Below are 19860 nucleotides of genomic sequence, written 5' to 3'. Positions count from 1 at the left end.
TTCTCTTAAAAAAATTGTCTTATAGTCTTTCACATCATAGAGGCCTAGTAAATAGTTTTTGAAAAATGAATGGAAAGATGACATATTTAAAGTTGTAAACTTCTATTTTCTTTGTTTAAAAATGATCATCACTAACTTTGGGAATAGAAGTATTTCTTTAAGAATCTGGAAATCTTCAAGGGAAATTTTGGTAAGACACCCCTTTTCTTGTTTCTGGGAGCCTGAATTTTAACCCTGGTCAGGTGCCCTTGAGAGTCAGTGCAGTGATTCTTGAAGGAAGAGCTGGAAGGAGAACTAGGGAGGGAGCTGGGAAGCAGGGTGGGGGAGGAGAAGGCCCAGTGGCACCCCAGTGTTTCAGTCAGGAAGCTGGGATTTGCTACTGTGGCAATAGCCCATCGCTGCCTCAGACCATGAAGAGTGCAGGGAGTGGAGGGCAGGTCACCTCCCTGTCATGGGGACAGGGGAAATGTAGAAGTCAGGGGGACTTGGCGCCAGCATTCTGCCTAGCATGGGATGTGTGAAGGTGGAATTACCTTCTATCCCTAGTTTCTAGACTCTTCCCAATGAATTGGTTATCTATGGCTGTTGGCTGTGTAATAAGCATCCCCAAGACTTTGCGGCTTACAGTGACATTGATTCTGTCCCCTAGCTCCTAGGGGTCAGGGAGCCTGTGGTTCTCACTCCTCCCTGAGACTGTGGTCAAGCTGCTGGCCCCTCTTCCAAGCTTATGCATCTGCTTGGAAACCTTGGTTCTTCCCCCCATGACATGGAAAGATACAGAAGCTGCCATAGTGGGTGATCGGACACAAGTTGATGCTACACCTGAAGGAAGGTGTGAATCCTGGGCTGAGGGGCCATCAGAAGCCAACTTGGAGGTGAGCCAGGAAAGTGACAAAGACAACCATTACCACTGTCCCATTTTATGTTGGCACTCACCAAGTGGATCCCAAAGTGGACAGATATTGAGACTTTTCTGACAAAGCCACTGTCCCTTTAGACCTCTCCAGGGGGCCTTGCGCTGCTTGTAGAAGACAGGCTTCAACCTAAAAGTGCGTCCTGTGGTCCTTTTTAGACATAACAGACTCATCTGCTGTTTGACAGCCAGCCTGGAGCCCCATCTCATTTATTCTGCTCACACACAATTCGTAGCTGCCTGCAGTTCAAGGCGGCACCGCCTTCTTGGCACACACATGACTTTGCAGCCCGAGAAGACCTGGATCCTGGCATCGTAATTAAACTTGGTCAAATAGAGCTGCTATTCTTCTACTCCGCAAGTCAAGATCTTAATTCAGAGGTTTTAGAGCTGCATGATTGGCATGTCAGGTTCAGGGCCAACAGCGCCAATTAGGCATGTCAGAGAGGAGGAAGTGGGGAGGCTCACGTGCCCTCCCAGGGTAGCACGTGCTGGCTGCTCTTGGAACCACCAGGGTGCTGAGGGCCACATCTTCCCTCCAGCACACTCCCTCTCCATTCCCCAGTTCCTTGTTTAGGGGTGAAACAAGTCATTTCCCACGGGTTGTTCTGCATGAAGAATGACGTGCTTAGCGGTGCTGCTGTAGTCACCGTGGCAGGGCATCTGGAGTGGCCGTGTTTTGTGGCATGGCTTCACCCAGGCCAGGGTGTGATATTAAGGTGCAGCTCAGTGGAGACGTTCTTCCAGAGCTCTAGAGTAGAGGGCAGACACAGATGCAAAGTCCCAGCACCCAGCCTCAGACAGCGTGGCGCGGTGCAGGGTGAAGCCAGATTCTCCAAAGGACAGATGGGCTGTGGGGCCTTCAAGTGGCCTTAGCAGGGCTCTGTTGGAGGCAGAGTTCTGGGGTTGGAGCCTCAGGCAGAGCCAGCACTCTGCCTGGTGGTTAAGGCGGATCTTCAGAAATAAAGCCAGACTGCAGCCACTGAGATTGGGAAATGTATGCATGAACTCCCAGGACGGGACCTCAGAACCATGTTCTAGTGAGGGAGTGAAGGAGAGCAGGCTGTCCAGCTCCAGTGGACACTACTTACTGAGCCCCTGTCTGTGTTAGGACTCCTCAGCCTACTGTCCATACGCTCTTCACTGGCTCCTTGTGGCAATCTGGTAGAATGTAATTTCCATTTTTTTTTTTAATTGAAACCAGGGGTGCTCCCCCACCAAGCCACATCCCCAGCCTTTTTTATATTTTATTTAGAGACAGGATCTCACTGAGTTGCTTAGGGCATCACTAAGGCTTTGAACTCAAAATCCTCCTGTCTCGGCCTCCCCAACTGCTGGGATTACAGATGTGCGCCACCGCGCTCAGCCTAAGAACACCTTGGACCAACCACATTCACTTTACTTTCTTGAACTCTGCTCTTCCCATCCCCTGAGAACATAAGCCCCAGGATTCCCATAGCTGATCTCCAGGAGTAACGCATCCCCTTGGATAGAGATACGGATTCCTCTCTTAGTGACAGCTACACTTTCTAATCTGCCTTCGATTTGTCTCACGTCACTCTCTACTTGGAAATGCTGTTATTCACCACACAAAATTTGGGGGTCCCTATTTCCTGACTCTGCCATCTTATTGCTGCTGGAAAGTCTTGGGAATGTGATCAATTGTTTTGATCAATATATACTTAAAAAGTGATTGGTGTGCTGCCTCTTTCTTTCTTTTTCTTTTCTTTTTTTTTTTTTTGGTACTGGGGATTGAACTCAGGGGCACTCGACCACTGAGCCACATCCCCAGCCCTATTTTGTATTTTATTTAGAGACGGGTCTCACTGAGTTGCTTAGTGCCTCACTTTTGCTGAGGCTGTCTTTGAACTCCCGATCCTCCTGCCTCAACCTCTGGAGCCTCTGGGATTATAGGCATGCGCCACTGCACCTGGCAGTGTAGTGCCTCTTGATGTTGTCCAGATAGCTTTGAAACAGCTATGCCTACACGACCAACTTGCTAGATCAACCCAGAGGATGATTGACATGCATTCTTTTAAAAAAAGGTGTGAAATACATTATTGCTGACATTAACATCTGCATCTTCATAAAGCTTAGGAAGTGGGACTACAGTCCTCAGTGTCCCCATTGCTTTCCCAGGGCATGTGTCCCGGGGCCAGGATCTCCTCCTGAAATCATCCCAGGCTCCAGGACACATGCAGATCCCTCCGTGGGGCATGATGAGGCGGTTGGGGCCTGGGAATGCTCCAAGCAGGTGTGCATCAGAGCTGCACCGCTAAGGCCCAACTGTGGCTCCTGGAACTTGGCTTTGTGGCCTGGGGGCTTCCTGGGAGGTTACCTGGGAAGTGGCGGCTGTCACCCTCAGTCACCAAATAAGGAATCTTCCAATAGGAGCCAGCAGTCAGAACAGTGGAGGTGCTCAGTAAATATTTGTCATTTGAGTGAACACACAAACAGGTAGATGCCTCAAGTCACAGGAGTGAAGCATCTGCCCCCCAAAACGCTCTTCTTTCCAGCAGCCGACTGCAAGGCTATCCTCCTTCCTTTGCGGGATGGATAAAGCACAGACCGTCCCAGAAGCACGTTCATCTGTGGTCAGGGCTGTGCCAGGCAGCTCAGGCTGTGCACTGGCCACTGTGGGAACCCCTACTGCACAGAGTAGTGCCAATGGAACCCTCAGGAGCTGGGCCCTGGCATCCCAACCTCAACCTCAAGGTGAGGGCTTTCTTCTGTAACCTGGACTGGGAGGTTGCAGCAGGCCATTCATTTGTTCATTCATTCATCAGCGGCCTTGGGCTAGGGCCTCTGGGGGAGGTCAATGAGGATTAGAGGAGGTCATGAGATCATGAGGGTGGGGTCTAGTGACTTCACAAGAAGAGGAAGAGAGGCCTGAGCTGGCAGCCTTGGTCTACGTCGCCACATCTCACGTGATGTCCTGTTTTATGTCACCATGCAGCAAGAAGGCCTTCACCAGATGTGGTGCCACACCTCCAGGCTTCCAAGCCTCTAGAACTTTGAGAGATAAATTCCTTTTCTTTTTAAATTACCCACTCTAGGCATTTTGTTATAGCCACAGCAAGTAGACCAACACACTGTATGAATAGGACCTCAGCCCAGTCCACTGAACCACACTGTTCTCTTGCCTGTACCAGGATCTGCCCCCAAGACCTGGCTGAGGCTCCTAAGGGCAGGGCAGGGCAGGGCAGGTGAGGTTTCAAAGCTGAGAGAAGCAGGCCCACAGTGCACAACCTCCATCCCCCATGCCCTCCCCAGAGCCAGCCCGTTAGGGGAAAATTTCAGATTAAGACTTCAAAAAAATTAGAAAAAGATAAGACCAACATGATACAGGCTGTGACTAATAGAAGGAACTTAGTACAATTAACATTATACATAAAATATTACTTTAAGAAAAATAGTTAAATTGGTTTAAGTGAACCAAAATTAGGTTACTGAAAAGTTAGTTATCATCAGTCAAGTAAGCAAAATAAAAGAGCATATAAAGGCTTGTAGTTAAAAAGAAATAAGAAATCAAATAAGTAACCCTCTCCGAAAAAAAAAAAAACAAACAAACTTAGGAATTTAAATAATAAGATAACAGCAAAGTAAGAGGGGGGAAGGATTTGATTTGGCATTGAAGGAAAGGGTCTGAACTTCGATAATGGTAACTATAAGCTAAAACCCAAAGGGGACATAGAAAGGCGATTACAACGGGGAAAATGAAGGAGGGCCTTCAGGGTGGAGTGAGGAGGCTGAAGATTAAAGACTGACAGGTGAAGTGGGCGCGAGGAACCAGGAGAGGGCAAAGGAATCCTGGACCCGCGACGTGGCGAGAGGGAAGAGGCCCGTGGCCCAGAGCACTAAAGATGTTACCGCCAGTGGACAAATCTGCCGGCCTAGCCTGGCACCGACCCCTGCGCCGTCATTGTCACTACTGTTGTCACTATTATTACTGTAAATGACAAGGAATGAGCACGTCCACGAGGCTGGGCCCTGGACCCCTTCCGTCCCATGCCTCACAAGCTTCCTGAGCCTCTCTCTGGTCCCCTGTGGGCTTGGGCCTGTGGCCAGCAGGGCAGGGCCTGGGTGAGGGCAGGTGTCACTCAAGGGTCACTCCTGAGAGGGCCCCCGCCCTGCATCCCACATCCATGAGGCCTTGTGGGGAGGTGGGGAAGGCACCCCTTCAGTTTCCAGAAGGGAAAAAAGCTCAGAACTGCTGAAAATAAGATGCAGCTGTCAAAAGTATATGAAATTAGCTGCATAAACTGTGAAACATAAGTCACAGTTATATTTGTTCTGAGACAGGGTAAAAATAGGAACAAATTCAGAGATGGAAGATCCCAGCCTCCCTTCAGTCACTGTGTCCAAGGGGCCTGAGATTTCTTCCAACCGGCCAGCGCCTTTGCTTACGGTCCACAAGCTCGGTGGTGGTGGGACCTGTGTGGGGACCTCAGGTAGCACCTGGGTGGAGGCATGCCAGGAGAAAGTCACTTCCTGTGGCTCCCTTAGTGCCTTCGCTGGGTCTCCTAACTGCACAGAGCAGGTAAAAGGAAAGTTTTTCTCTAACAGGCAGCAAGGCAGGTGAGCCCTGAGTCAGGGGAGCTACATTCCTGCAGGAGCAGGCACCTGTCTTGGTGACACTGTGACCTGGCTTTGTAAGAGCCTTGTTCCCCACAGTCCTGGGTCATTTCTGGACCAGTCGGCATAGCTGTGTCTTCAAGAGATCAAAGGTCACAATCTGCTCAGGAGTCTGCATGTGTGCATGTGTCAATCATTTGCAAGGGCGGAGCTCCTCTAGTGTGTCTCAGACACGTGCCAGGTGCCCAGGAGGGAGCAAAACCTGGTGTGGGCCTGCCCTTGAGGAGCCAGGAATCAATGCCCCTGGGGCTGCCATGGTCAACAGTAAGAGCTGATGATTTTGCCACTTTACTTAAGTCCCTGATATATATATAAAATATATCATATATATATAAGCTTTAGTAGGCAGGAGTGGAGCTCAGTGGTAGAGCACTTGTGCAAGGCTCAGCCTCAATTCCCAGCACCTCAAAAATAAAGTAAAATAATTAATCTTTTAAAAATAAACTCAATAACAATTAAACTTTTTATTGTGGAAAATTTTAAAAACATATACCCATGTAGACAGAAAAGTATAATGATTTCCCCCAAAGACTCACCACCCAGCTCCAACACTTCTCAACTCCTGGCCTTCACTTCCACTTCCACCCACTCCTTCCCTGGCTTGGATTATTTTGGAGCAAATGCCAGACATCATATCATTTCATCCAAAACATTCAAGATGTATCTCTAAGAGACAGGAAGAGTTACACGTAGCTAAAACCCCACTATGACACCACCAGGATGCCCAAGGAAATGAACAATTTCCTAACATCACCAAATGTCTAGTCTGAGTTCAAACTTCCCCGATTGTCTTTTAATCTTCCCCCCACCCCCGCAGGTCGCAGGTCGTTTATTTGTAAAAGGGTTCAAGTAAGGTTTCCACCCTGTAATGACTCCATCTTTCTTTAGTGTCTTCTAACGGCTTCCTCCCACTCTTATTTATTTTTTTCTTTGCAGTTTGATGAGAAATTGGGGCGCACCCCCCCATTTGGATCGCGTTGTGTGGAGTCTTGATCCATTGCTCTCTCTCCTGTAAACTGACAGCTAGAGCTACAGACTGGCCAGTGTCAGGCTGCAGTTCCTCAGCTCCTCTCTTGCCCTGAAAGCTTGTAAATGAACTAACCCCTGAAACAGCAGCCCTCAAAACTACTTCAGTATTGGTCTGCGATATTTACAGATTCTCACAGCAGGACTCTCAGAATTAACAACCCAAACAAACGCTGACGAACCTATGGCCAGCTGCCCCAGGGTAACTGCATAGGCCACTTCCATGGTTTCCTGAAACACATGCCATGGCCAGCATGGACACTGGTCCCTTCCCAACATCAGCAAAGACTCACGGTACCATGCATGAGTCTTAGCGACATTAAAGGAGCTCATGGCATTTTTTTGAGATGGATTCAGGGACAGTAGTCACAGTATTTGATAACCAGGGAGTATGGCTCAACCATTTAGAGCTGTGGCAACCTAGGGCTGCCCCGGCTGCCCCACAGAGTACAGCCCTGGTGCGACACTGACGTTCAGTGCTGAGGATCCTCGGAGTGATGGACAGCTCCGCAGCTCCCCCGGGTGCTGCCGGGGGAAAGGAAGGCTGATGCTCACTCAGCTGATGCAGGAAAATTGCCCACATGAAGTTTTTCTGATGCAACTTAGTTGTATTTACTAAATATCAGGTTATGAAAGCACATGCTATTTTACTATGTATGTAATATATATAAATACATAAATAGTGAGCATTATATATATTCAAATAAATTTGGTGTCTTCATGGCATGCGATGATTTTGGGGGTTAGAACCCTGATTCATGACATTGCACTTACGTAAATAAAGATCCAACTTATGACATCTTGACTTGGCTGAGGGTCTCTGGGGAACCAGGCCAGCACTGGGGTGGGGGTGAGGGAAACCTATGCCTCTGGCCTTTGCCCTCTGCAGCCAGGTTAACAGGGACAGCCTCCTTCTCACAGCCAAGATCACCTGGCCATGTCCCCATTGGCAGCCTGGGCATGGGAGACCCCGGGGAGTGGAGGCAGGAGTCTCTGTGTTCATGGTCTAGCTGTCTCATTAGCCGTACAACCTCTGGCCAGGCACCGAATTTTCTGTTCTGTGAACTGTGAATAATGAGAGTGCGTATAACAGGGCTCAACAAATGTCAGTCCCCATCTCCCCCAGCACTTCTCTTCCCCTATAATCCTCTGTATCGAGCATCTTTCTACCGCCACTGTGCCTCTCTCCTGCCACCCTGTCCTGTGGCACCGTGACTTTCACTGCTTGATGGTGTGTGGAAGAGGACTTGCAGAATGCCCCTGGGTGAGCTGTGGACAATTTCAGAACCTCTGAAAAGAGGCACTGACTACCCGCCTTATGTCAGCACCACCCAAACTCCTAACCCTCTAGGGGACAGGTTTCTACACCCACCTTGGTCTCGAAGACCCCAATCCTTCTCTACAGTCCCACACCCCACTCATTATCTCTGCTGCTGCTTCTCCCCTCGCCCAGGTACCCTTGGCATTATCACGTGTGAGACCAGACTCTACATAATGCCCTGTCTTCTCGATTCTCCCACAGCTCCCTCTGATGAAGGGGGACTGGCCCTTTAATCCTGCCCTGGTCCTTTCAGCTAATTGTTCTAGAGATATACCTCTGACTCAAGGATGGCCAACCAACTCTGTTGCTTAGAAATTCTTTTTCTCTAAGACAACTGAAAAGAAGCTCCCAGACTTTGGGGAGACAAGTTGAAGGGTCCTACTGGCAAAGGCTGCCATTTAGGTCATGCGCAGGCTGACAGGAAGGAGAAGATGGTCTGAGAAAGATGTAGGAGAACAGAACAGGACACGGAGAAGCAAGGAGCCGTGGGCCTGTGACCCTGGAGAACAGGGTAACGTGGCCCTGGTTTCAACGCCTTTTCCATTCCTGTGAAGAGGGGCTTTCTCTTGTACTTGGACTCTCTGAGACTTCAGCACTCCTACAATTACCTCTTTCACTTGAAAAAGATGAGTAGGCTTCAGATGTTCCCAACCAAAGTGACCTTGACCAGGGAGTAAGACCAGGATATCTGCTGTCACCACTTCTATTCAGCATTGTAATGGAAGTCCTTATTTGAGCAATATGGCAGGAAAAACAAATAGAAGGTATGAAGACTGGAAAAAAGGGTGAAATTGTATTCCCAGATGGCATGACTGTGTGCACAGAAAATCCAAAGGGATGTACCAGGAGAAGTAATTACCAAGTTCATCATGACCACAGGTTACCAGGTGAATGTGGAAAAATTGATTGTATTTTTACATACTACAGATGTATTTTGCTCAAAAGCAATTTACAAATGAAATCACAAACACTGGCTTTTAAAATAGGATCAAAAAGCATAAACTACCTGGGAACAAATTTAATTAGAATATACATAAAGCTTTTAAGCTATGAATCATTGCTGGATTAATTTTTAAAATAAGCAAATAAATGGAAAGCTAAGATGTGTTTGTAGATTAAATGATTTTAAATGCCAGTATTTAAGTGTAAAGGATCCCCAAATTTATCTATGAGAACAATGCAATTTCAACTGAAATTTTAGCAGATATTTTTTGGGGGGGGTAGAATTGACACACCAATTCTAAAATGTATATGGAAATATGAAAGACTTAAAATAGTCAAAACTATCTTTAAAAAGAACAAAGTAGGAGGACTTACACTACCAGACTTCAAGACTTTGCAAAAAAGCTTCAGAATTTAAGACACTCTGGTATTTGCATAAGGATAGATAATTAGATCAATGAAACAGAATTCAAGTCCAGAAATAGACCCACATATCTACAGGGAACTTTTTAAAAAGGCATCAGTGTGATTCATTGAGGGGGACAGAGACCCTTTTACTAGGTGGTTCTGGAGCCACAAGACCTCCCCATGGACCACAGGGACATGAACGCGAGAGCTGAACACATAAATTCCTGTGCGAAAACACAGAATAGCTTCGTGTCTTTGATGTGGTCAAATATTTCCTAGGTAACATAGAAAATGATAAACAACAAAAAGGATTGCAAAGTTAGTCTTTCTCAAAATCAAAGTTTTTTGCTCATTACAAAAGAAGCTATAGACTGGTAGGAAATATATTTGGACTATCTGACCAAGGACTTTTATTTGATAAATAAAAAACTATAAATTAAAGATAAGAAATGAATAATCAGCAAATAAACAGGCACTACACAAAAGAAGACCCATGGAAGGCCAATGAAGAGGTGCTCAACATGGTGGTCACCAGGGAAACGCACACTGGAACAACAGGGAGAAACCACAATGTGCTAGAAAGGTACAATTACAAAGACTGGCGATTCCAAGTGTGGCAGAGGATACAGAGTAACTGGATCTTTGATTCCTTGCTGGTGAGCGGGTAACAGAGTACAAGCATGTAGCACATTTGGAAATTATTTGGCTATTTCTCATAAAGTTAAGTATACACCTACCCTAAGACCCAGCAATTGGACTCCTGGATATGTATTCCAGAAAAATGAAGGTGTATGTCCACAAAAAGACTCTTCTAGGGATGTTACAGCAATTTGGGAGGCTGAAGCAGGAGGATTACGAGTTAAAAGCCAGCCTTAGCAACTTAGTGAGGCCCTAGGTAACTTAGTGAGACCCTGTCTCAAAACATAAAAAGGGTTGGGGATGTGGCTCAGTGGTCAAGCACCCCTGAGTTCAGTTCCCAGCACCAAAAACAAAACAAAAACAAAAAAAGGATGGGTGGATAAATAAATCGTGGTTTTACTTCTTAGCAATAAATGAGAAAATCTCATCCACATGGATCTAAAAAATATTATGTTGAGCAAAATAAATTGGGCACCACTGGTATACACTGTGTGATCCCATTTGCGTGAAGTTTAAGAACCAATGAAACTAACATCATGGTGTTGGAAGGCAGAAGATGATCACATCTGAGAGCCTGCAGGGCCTCCTGGGGTAATGGGCATGTGCTGTACTTGGTCTGGTTGATGATCAAGGGGTGTATATGTGTGTTTTATTTTCAACAAGGAGTATCCATGCAAGCTGTAGACTCAAGATCTACACATTTAGTGTAACATAAAATGACTTTGATGAGTAGTTAAAATGGGATTTATGAAGACACTAACTATAGAGACAATTACAACAAGACAGGGAGGTAAAACGTTGGGGCTCTGCTTGAGATAAGGGCTCTGGCACCCTTCACGCTCACTGGTGTTGTGCCAGGTGGGGTTTTGCTGGTGGTGCTGATGGTATTTTTTGGTCTGTTAAATTTAGATCATGAAACCTCCATTTATAAGCACAAATCAAGCAGAGAGACTGCCATGGTTTGGGGAGGTGTCCCCCAAAGGCCCATGTATTAAAGGCGTGGTCCCCAGCCAGTGGCACCTTTGGGAGACGGTGGAACATTCAAGGAAAGGGGTCTAGTGGAAGTCTCCTGGTCTTATGGGGGTGTGCCTTGGAAGGAGGTACAGGACCCTGGTCCCTCCCCTTCCTTTATCTTTCTGGCCATTTTTTTTCTTCCATTTCTCAATATGCATAATATCTAAAATTTCTCAATTTTGTGATGGAAGAGAAAAAAAGTCGTGTGTGTGTGTGTGTGTGTGTGTGTGTGTGTGTATTTTCCCATACTGGGGATTGAACCAAGGTCCTCAGACATGCAAAGCAAAATTTTTTTTTCCTTGTACTCAAGGTTGGACCCAGTGGGGGTGCTCTACCAGTGAGCTACACTCCCAACCCTTTTTATTTTGTATTTTGGGAGAGGGTCTTGCTAAGTCGCACAGGCTGGCCTTGAACTTTTGAACCTCCTTCCTCAGCTTCCCGAGGAGCTGGGATTATAGGTGGGCAGCATTGCTCCTGGTCCTTTTTATTTTTAAATAAGGAAATAGTGGAGGTGTGTGTGTGTGTGTGTGTGTGTGTGTGTGTGTGTTTAACATAAGCAATCGTGCTGTTAAAACACGACCCCTCCCACCCCGCCAGGCTCCGCACACTGATGCCTGACACATCTTTGCATGAGCAGGTCCTGCCAGCTCTTACCTTGCTTTCTGGACTCCTGGCCCCGTCTGCATTGGTGTTCTCCAGAGAGGCTTTCTGCTCTGGGGAAGATTCAAGGTCAGAGGCTCATTTATAGATTTCCCATTTTCCTGTGAATCTGTGGAATTTAAGAAATAGAGCAAGTTAGAAAATATTCATCTCCCCCTTTTCAGGCAATTCTAGGACGAGGGCAGCAGTGACTCGCCCTGGAGGGGAGGGAAGGGCAGCGAGGAGGGTGGTTTCTCCTCTCCCCCCTGAAGGAAACGTGGAAGTGTCTTCGAGGACAAAAACATCCAGAACCCCTGGGACTTCCATTTCCACTGAACAAAAATCCTCTACAACTTGTCATCTTTTCTCAACTGATTGTATGATGTCTGGTGCCTTTCAACATTAATAGTAGGTCCAGCTGGGCCCATTAGGCCAGGCTGGAGCATGTTTCTGAAGGGCACCCATTTAGCAGGGGCGTGTCCTGCATCTCCCAGACCCTCTCCACAGAGTCCCACACTGTGGACCCAGAGCACGAGCCTTCTGGTTACGTAGTGGACCAGAGCAGCCTCGGCTCATTTTGTCTGCTCCTAATAGTTCCTCTTCCTGTGTCCTTTCTCATCAGAGAGATGGAAAAGGATGTTTTCTCCTTGGATTTGGAGTCAGGCAATGCTGGGTCATCTTGTGGGGTTAACTCTAGGGCAGAGAAATGAGGAATTCATTTTGACCATAAAAGCCATGCATCTTGTACCTCTGGGCTGGGCATCAGTGGTACCTGTGGAGGTGACAGGAGGTGAGGTATCCCCTGTCATGGTCAGCATTCCTGGATGGTCTTGAAGAGTCCTCAAATCTAAGGCTCTTCACCAGTGACCCTGTCTCCACCATCGTCTCAGACACAGCTCGCTGGGCTGCATGCCCACTATGCCCCAGAGGATAGCCTCTAGCCACCAGTGGTGATTGCATGCTTGAAACACGGCTGGTGTGGCTGAAGCAGCGCACGCTCCATTTTCTTCAACTTAGTTCAAATCAAAATGTAAAAACTGATACTTGATTTAGCGATTAGGAAACTTCTAAGGATATTTGGAACCATTTATAAATCTACTCTTCCGACTGTACATTTTATGAAATCTAAATCCAGATCAGGTATTTCCAATGAAAAGTTGGCATATAAATTGAGAGGACTGGGATATAAAATACCCAACAGATTTCAAAGACAATGTAAAAAAAAAATGGGTGTAAAGTATCTCATTAGTTAACTCTACAATATGATGATAATACTTGGAATATATTAGGTTAAATTAAATGCATTGTTAAAATTAATTTTGCCTGCTTCTTCACAATCTTTTAATGTAGCCACTGGAAAAATTCAAGCAAGCCATGTGGCTTGCATTGGATTTCTGCTGGACAGTGTCCTTCTAGCCTGCTCCTCTGTCTGCACAGGTCTGGGGACTCGAAGCATCTGAACTGCATTGTGAGCTGAACCACTCACTAGCTGTGATTTGGGGCTGTTGCTGTTTTAATCTGTAGAGTGGGCGTGGTGAGCTTGCCCTTAGAATGTCTGTCTACACAGCCCTGGGAACCTACAAGTGCTTGACCCAGTTAGCCTCCACTGCCGTCTGGCCAGGTCCTTACTCATCCCTCAAGACTCTCCAAAACACCCTCCTCTTGGGGAAACCTTTCCAGACCCCACCAGAAAAGTCTCATTCTTCACCTTTTCCACCTTGGCATGTGGCTGGCAGGAAAGTGACATCATTATATCATGAGGTCCTGAAGGCAGAGACTCCAACTTTCTCTGTGTGTGAAGTATGTTTTAAACTTTCATTTATATAAATTTTCAAGCACACAAAGTTGAGAGGGTGTGGAGAGGGTGTGTTCAGTCCCCATCGCCAGCCTCCGTGACTAGAGTACTTCCCTAGTTGTCTAGCTCTCACTTCACTTAGTCCTGGACACAGGATCTTGTGAATGTTTCTGGGAGGTTCCAGTAAACACAAGTTCTACTGTCATCGAGCGTTAGGGCCATCTACCCCATCCCTCTTTACCTGGGCTGGCCCTGGGAGCTGCTTTAACAAACAGAACATACTGTCAGTGACCACGATGCTCTGATGAAAGCGCAAGGAGCCCTGCAGCTTCCGTGGCCTCTGAGGATCCTCTGCCGGGTGAAGAAGCCGGAGCCCCTGAGCTGGAGGAAGGGCTGGAGGAAGAGACGCCAGGGTGGAGCTGAGGCCCTCCTTGAGCCATTTGCTAACCACAGAGAGCTGAGGATCCTTCCAGCCTTCCAGCCCCAAATGAGCCCCTGGCTGACAGCAGAGGGCCTGACCAACCCCAGAATGAGAGAAATCGCAGACGTTGTTTGCTTACGTCTCTGTCTGGGAGTAGTTTAACTCAAGGCAAAAGCTCCCTGATGTTCACTGACGAATAGCTTTTATGGATGAGGTTATGGGGTCCCTGGACCTGAGCAGGGTTTCTACCTCCAATGCACCATCTGGCAGCATCCACCATGCCTCAGGGGCCAGGAGACCATCCGCATGTGCAATCCCGCCCTGCCCACTCAGCCCTGGTGGCAGGTCACAAGGGAAGGGGTCTGCAGCTCTCACACACCCATGGGTAAAGGCTTCTGGGCTTTATTCTGCTCAACAAATAGGTTTTGGGCAGACAAAATGAGCCAGGAACTGGTTTAAGAGACTAAGGGGTCCTGGTGCTAAGATAGCCCAAAGGTTGAATCTCATCCGTTTTCAGGACGGAGGAAACTCTGATCCTCACAGTGACAGGGAGAAGACAGGATAGAATGTGACCCCACTGAGGAAATTCCCCAGTGGGCTCAGAGTCCCCTCCTGGAAGGGACGTGCAGCTAGGAGAGTTTGTTGAGTCTTTTAAGTAAAAGTCAGCCTCACTGTATCATTGGGGTCAAGACTCTCATGACCAGCACACACCTTTATATGGGGGAATTCACATTGTGTAGATAATGGCTTCAAAATGGTCCACCTTATTAGACCTGCCCCTGGTGATTCTCAGTGCCTTTTATTCTCTTTTCATTTCATGAGAATCTTCCACGCTGATCACTCTCCCGGGATGTGAAGGCGCAGCTGCGACCTCTGACCCGGACACTGACCTGCCAGGTGGCTGGAGTTCCGCTCAGGGGTGCCTCTGGCCTTGGTTTGGCTTCTTCGTCTCATGGTGCGGTTGAAGATAGAGTTTCTCTGCAGGGGAATGGGGCGGCGGGGTTCTGTGTCCTGGCTCTCCTGCTCGGTACAGGGCATTTCCTCTTTTTCTGGAAGCAGCTCAGGTCTCACCTTGGCTGATTCCTTGTCAATCTTCCATGAATTACTCACTGATTTCCTCCAGGGTTTTTCCAGATCTTCTATTTCCTCGGTCTCCATGGTAATAGAGCTAATGGCTTCTCAGCAGAACGACTGGAGGTCACCAACCTCCCTAGACTTTGCAGGTTTTGAGGGCTTTAGAATAGAAAGAGAACAATTTTCAGTTAGTCATTGGGCTAAATATTCCATTCAGAGGATGGAATTACACTCCCATCTGATTTGATGAAATTTGGAATAATCTGCACATCCTGCCAACCATGTCTTTGTCAATGAAAATTACAGCTTAACCACTGTAATTTGGATACATTCATGTATCATTTTATAATTGAGGCTTGTTTATACTATTTGTAGGATGCACTTTGGAGAAAATGCTTTAAGTGGTTTGTATAACTAACTTTCAAGTAAACATTTCCTGAATAATTCTAGAGAAAAAGAGCAGCAAAAAAATGGGAGAGAACTTCAGGATAGCATCACGAAGAGACTTGCACACGCAAACACAGAGAGCCATGGCAAGATGGGAGAGAGGCGACGGCCAGGGTCAGGGGTCAGGACAGAGCCTTTAGAGATGAGCCCAGGAGGACAAACCTCTTGTGATCAGCTGGTAGCCAAGTCCATGATAGAACCATGTATGACAGCTGGGGGGCACTGAGGGTCCCCACCCCGTGGCTGCCCCATGGCTGAGTTACACAATGTCTACCTCCTTCTGGGGTGACCATCTCCTTCCCACCCAACCCCTTTTTCCAGCCCAGCCCAGTGTCATCTTGCACCCTGATCAGGGCAGCGGGTCAATTAGGAGCTTCAGGGTCCCACCCAAGGCTCAGGATGTCTTTGTTTGTTTTGGGTGGGGATCAGGGCTCTCTGGGTAGGGAGGTTTGAGGACTCAGTGGGATTCAAGCCCGCTCTGGTTTCCAGAACCAACTACCTGTGATGCAGGTGCAGAAGGCTCACCTGGGGATAGCATGTGCTTCCCACATTCCTGTAGCCCCGGCCGTACTCTGTTAATGACCTGCCCACACATAATCAGCCAAGCAGAGGTGAGCGTTGAGGCACTGGGAGGTACAGTGTGCCGGGAAGGGAGCCACTTCAGAGCAGCATGGCCTGGCACAGGGGCACTGCCTGGGCTTGTGGGCCTGGGAGTGCCATTCTGCCCCAGCTTCTCTTTCCATGAAAGCCGAGACATGCACTCTGGGATCAGTAGGTCCTGTCCAGCCAGAGAGTCATGCTGCTATCTCAGGTGACAGAGAGGGTTGTGTAGTTGGTGGCTGAGAGATCTCAGTTGGTTGGACAATGAATACCACATGGCTCCCAGAAGTGCCCAGAGGATGATGCTGATTACAAACATGACAAGGAACCCCCAAACCATGGGGAAGTTTCATTCACAACCAGTTCAACTTGAGTCAACAGAGGATGTACAAAACTGAACTGTTTTTGAGCCACACGAAAGAGACAGAGTAAGAGGCTTCTATCCTGGCCAGATGAGTGGGAGACACTTGGCCTCGCTCTGATGGGGCCTGGCTGAGAGGTCGTGAGGAAAGAGATCACCATTGTCACCTCCAGGGTCCTGCGGGAGGGAGAGCTGGAGTGAATACCACAAGCAAAGACAATATAAGGCCAGCTGTAGGGGCTGCTGCGGGGCTGAGTTCCCTGTCACTGGAGGTAATCAGATGGAGCTCTGAGGCTTCAGGATTCAGGGACACACACCTACCCCTGACGTCTCCTCCTCTCCTTTCCCTTACACCTCCTGCCTCTTGTCTTGGTCCAGCTCTTAGCTACCATCGGCTTGGAGCTGGGTCTGGGGCAGTAAGATGGCAGGGGTCCTTGGATAATGTAGGAACTCTTGTGTGTTGGGCCAGTCTGTGGAGGTCTCTGAATCCTGTTGGTGGCAGGAGGCCCATGAAGACTCTGACTGAGCATGCAGTGTGGTCCCAGGAAGCCCTGGATAGGCTGATCTAGGGTGCAGTGACCCTTCCAAGGGCAGATGTCACATAGGTGTGGCAGATGAGCACCTGGACCAGGATTGGGTAGGGGTGAGGAATCTGGGAAGTCAGCATCATGATTCATGTGGTTTTTGGGTAGAGTGGGCAAGGAATCTGGCTGGCGGTGACCAGGTGACCAGGCAGTGATGGCAGTGGTAGTGGGGAGGTGCAATGAGCCTGTCTGGGTTGCAGCAGGCTGGTCCAGGATGCTGGGCCAAGGAACCACTGGGGAGGGGCATCCGTAGTCAGAGACCTCGAACTGGAGCAGATGGACAGCCTCCCAGGTCCTGAAGGCCTGGGTGTTGTGGCCCTAATGTGGACTGTTTGGGCACCCAAGGTTATTGTTATTGTTATGATTGTCACCGTTATCATTTTAGGCTGCATTTTTAAAAGTTGAGGTATGGTTTATGCAGAGTAGAACAAGCCCTGTGTAGAGTGTGTACGGCTCCATGAGTTTTAACCAGAGAGTGGAGCTCATGGGCTCCAAACCCATCAGGGTACAGAGTAGTCCCCACCCCGAGGATCTCTTCTGGGGTGGGCTGCAGTAGTTGACTGCCCTGCAGCCCAGCTCCTGGGGACCACTGACCTGTGTAGGCTCCCTACTGATTGCCCTCTCCTGACCGTCACGGATGGAGGTGGAGCAAGGCAGCACGGGCCTTTTCAGCGGGGTGGGCTGCATTTTCTCCTCAGCCCATTATTGGCGTCCTCTGCAGGACCCTGGGTGTGTGGATTGCTTCAGGGCCCTGAGCTGGAGGTCAGGAGACCAGGGCTCCAATCTCTGCCTCCAGCTGCCTGGAGTCACCTGTAGCATTGGGCAAGTCAGGTCTTGGTTTCCTGTCCAGGACGCAGCAGGTAGGGTCTTGGCAGCTCCTCTGACTCTCAAGTGCAATGATCTAGAGGAGGCTAGTGGTATGACAAGAGCCAGGGGACTGATCTTAAGCTGTCCCAACCACTTTCTTTAAATAAGAAGGCTCTGACTCTGAGAAAATGTACCCCCAAAGCTTTCCATCCTTAAGATCTTTACACACACACACACACACACACACACACACACACAGAACTTGTAAAACTACCTGAAAAATGACTCTAATCCTGCCTCAATTATTGGTTATTTCAGGCCAATGTGCTCCAAGTCTGGATTTTTTTTTTTTTTAACCAGGGATTGAACCCAGGGGCACTCAACCACTGAGCCACATCCCCAGCTTTTTTTAATATTTTATTTTAGAGACAAGGTCTTACTGCTTAAGGCCTCGCTAAATTGCTAAGACTGGCTTTGAACTCGTGATCCTTCTGCCTCAGCCTCCGGAGCCGCTGGGATCACAGGTGTGCGCCACTGCACTGGGCCCTGGAATCTTTTTACAAAGATTGGTAAATGGTTCTTCTTTGTCCATTAAACCCAGTGGCCCCTCACACCAAAACAGTCTTCTAATGTTTCCATTGACCTCCTGAGTAGCTGTGTCTTTTTGACCCAGAACTGACTTCAGGGTGAAGGTGCATGGGGGCAGCCTTCTGTCTGGAAGCGACCAAGGGGCCTGGTCACACTTGCAGAACACCCATCCATCCATCATCCACTTAGCAGACCCTCAGGGGCCACAGGCCCACATGTGAGCGCACATGGGTTTTAGTGCCTCCCTGCTCCCTGGTCCATTTGGTTCACTGGTGCTGGGCACAAAATAGCACTCTGTAAACCTCTGCTGTTTACAACAAAGACTGGATGGATGGATGACCTTAGGTGAGCCCCACGATGAGGTCAATACCATGCTTAGCTTCACTTCACAGACAGGAAGCTGCAGCCCAAGAGCTTTAGCTGCATGCCCAGGATCACACCGCTGGTACTGGTAGGCAGGGGTCACACCCCTTCTGCCTGACTCATTCGCTGCAGAATGTGATCCAAAGAATCTCTTCTATATCCTGGCTGCAGATGGGCCTGGGTGAATCAGAGGAGCAGCAGCCATCTCTTCCGTCCCTTAGAGCTCAGGCCCATGAGCCAACGCTGCTGAGCGTTGGGCTCAGGGCCAGTGCCTTCTGTGTGAGTCAGTGGCCTGGAGGTCAGGGCCCTTGGGGGAAGATGGTGGAAGGGAACAGGCCCCTCTGTGGCAACTGAAGCCAGCCCTTGGGGTGGGGGTGGGGGCACCTGGGCCCGGAAGTGAGGCTCCAGAACTGTGCTTCTCAGACATTCACTGCAGAAATCACCTGCGATCTGGCTGAAACTGAGATTCTGACTCAAGAGGGCTGGGTGGGGCTGAGGCTGCGTTTGTGATGAGCTCTTGGGGAACGCCCATATTGCCAGCCCCTGGAGGGTGCTCAAGCAAGGTGGAGAGGGGCAGAACCCCAGTCTCCACAGCAGGAGGAGAAGCCCCCTGGGCTAGCTCCTCTCACTGCTGCCCTTCGCTCTGGCTGGGTCTGGGGAGCATCTTCTCCAAGCCAGAGGCAAAAAGAAATCCCAGGGTTGAGGCAGGAGGAAGGAGGTCCAGGAGAAGAGACAGGGAGCTGGAGCAGGTGCTGCCCCTGCTGGCCCCTCTGCTTCTTCTCACAGGAATGAAGAAAGAGGTGGGAGAGACTCCCACCCAGGAACGAGGGCCTTCAGCAAGTCAGCAGGAGAGGCCTGCACACCTGCTGTGAAGCAGGCCCCTCGGGACTGGACAGCCCAGTAAGAGGAGGCTCACCTTCTGGAAGCTCTCAGGGGTCAGGGAGGGACAATGGCTACAAGGCAGAGGGCAGGGGGAAGAAGGGTCCTTTGCAGAGAAGGTTCCAGTGAGGAGCAGGTCACAGGGAGGCTGCAGCTCCAGGGGGAACTGAGGTGGAAGGCTCTACTGGGGGTCAGTCCCAGGAACTGGGCTCTCAGGCTCCAGCCTGGGCTCAATAGCAGGAAGGAATTATCCAGGGGAGGCCAGATGGCTCCAGCCAGGAGCCCCTAGGGCAAGTGTTCAGCAAGTGACACTGAGGCCTCTCCCACCCTCAGGGAGGGGACCCAGGACTCTGTGGTGATGGTGAGGCGCGAGCTAGCCAGGTGGGGCCTGTGGCAAGGAAGGG

General features: G+C 49.0%; 1 protein-coding gene across 1 annotated transcript in view; it reads right to left on the bottom strand.

Annotated features, from left to right (window-relative positions):
* Nucleotides 1–14911, bottom strand: part of Ngef (neuronal guanine nucleotide exchange factor) — a 63100-nt gene extending 48189 nt beyond the window's left edge. Inside the window, exons 1-2 of the mRNA XM_076865628.2 lie at nucleotides 14644–14911; nucleotides 11553–11667 (exon numbers count right to left, since the gene is read on the bottom strand). Coding sequence (XP_076721743.1) covers nucleotides 11553–11667; nucleotides 14644–14911 — 383 coding nt within the window. The remainder of the gene's footprint in view (nucleotides 1–11552; nucleotides 11668–14643) is intronic.
* Between the last annotated feature and the right edge of the window lie 4949 nt (nucleotides 14912–19860).

The sequence above is a fragment of the Callospermophilus lateralis genome, chromosome 9 (genome assembly GCF_048772815.1).
Source record: "Callospermophilus lateralis isolate mCalLat2 chromosome 9, mCalLat2.hap1, whole genome shotgun sequence".
Taxonomy (NCBI): Eukaryota; Metazoa; Chordata; class Mammalia; order Rodentia; family Sciuridae; genus Callospermophilus; species Callospermophilus lateralis.
The sequence above is the reverse complement of the archived record's forward strand: the minus strand, read 5'-3'. Positions and strand labels throughout refer to the sequence as shown.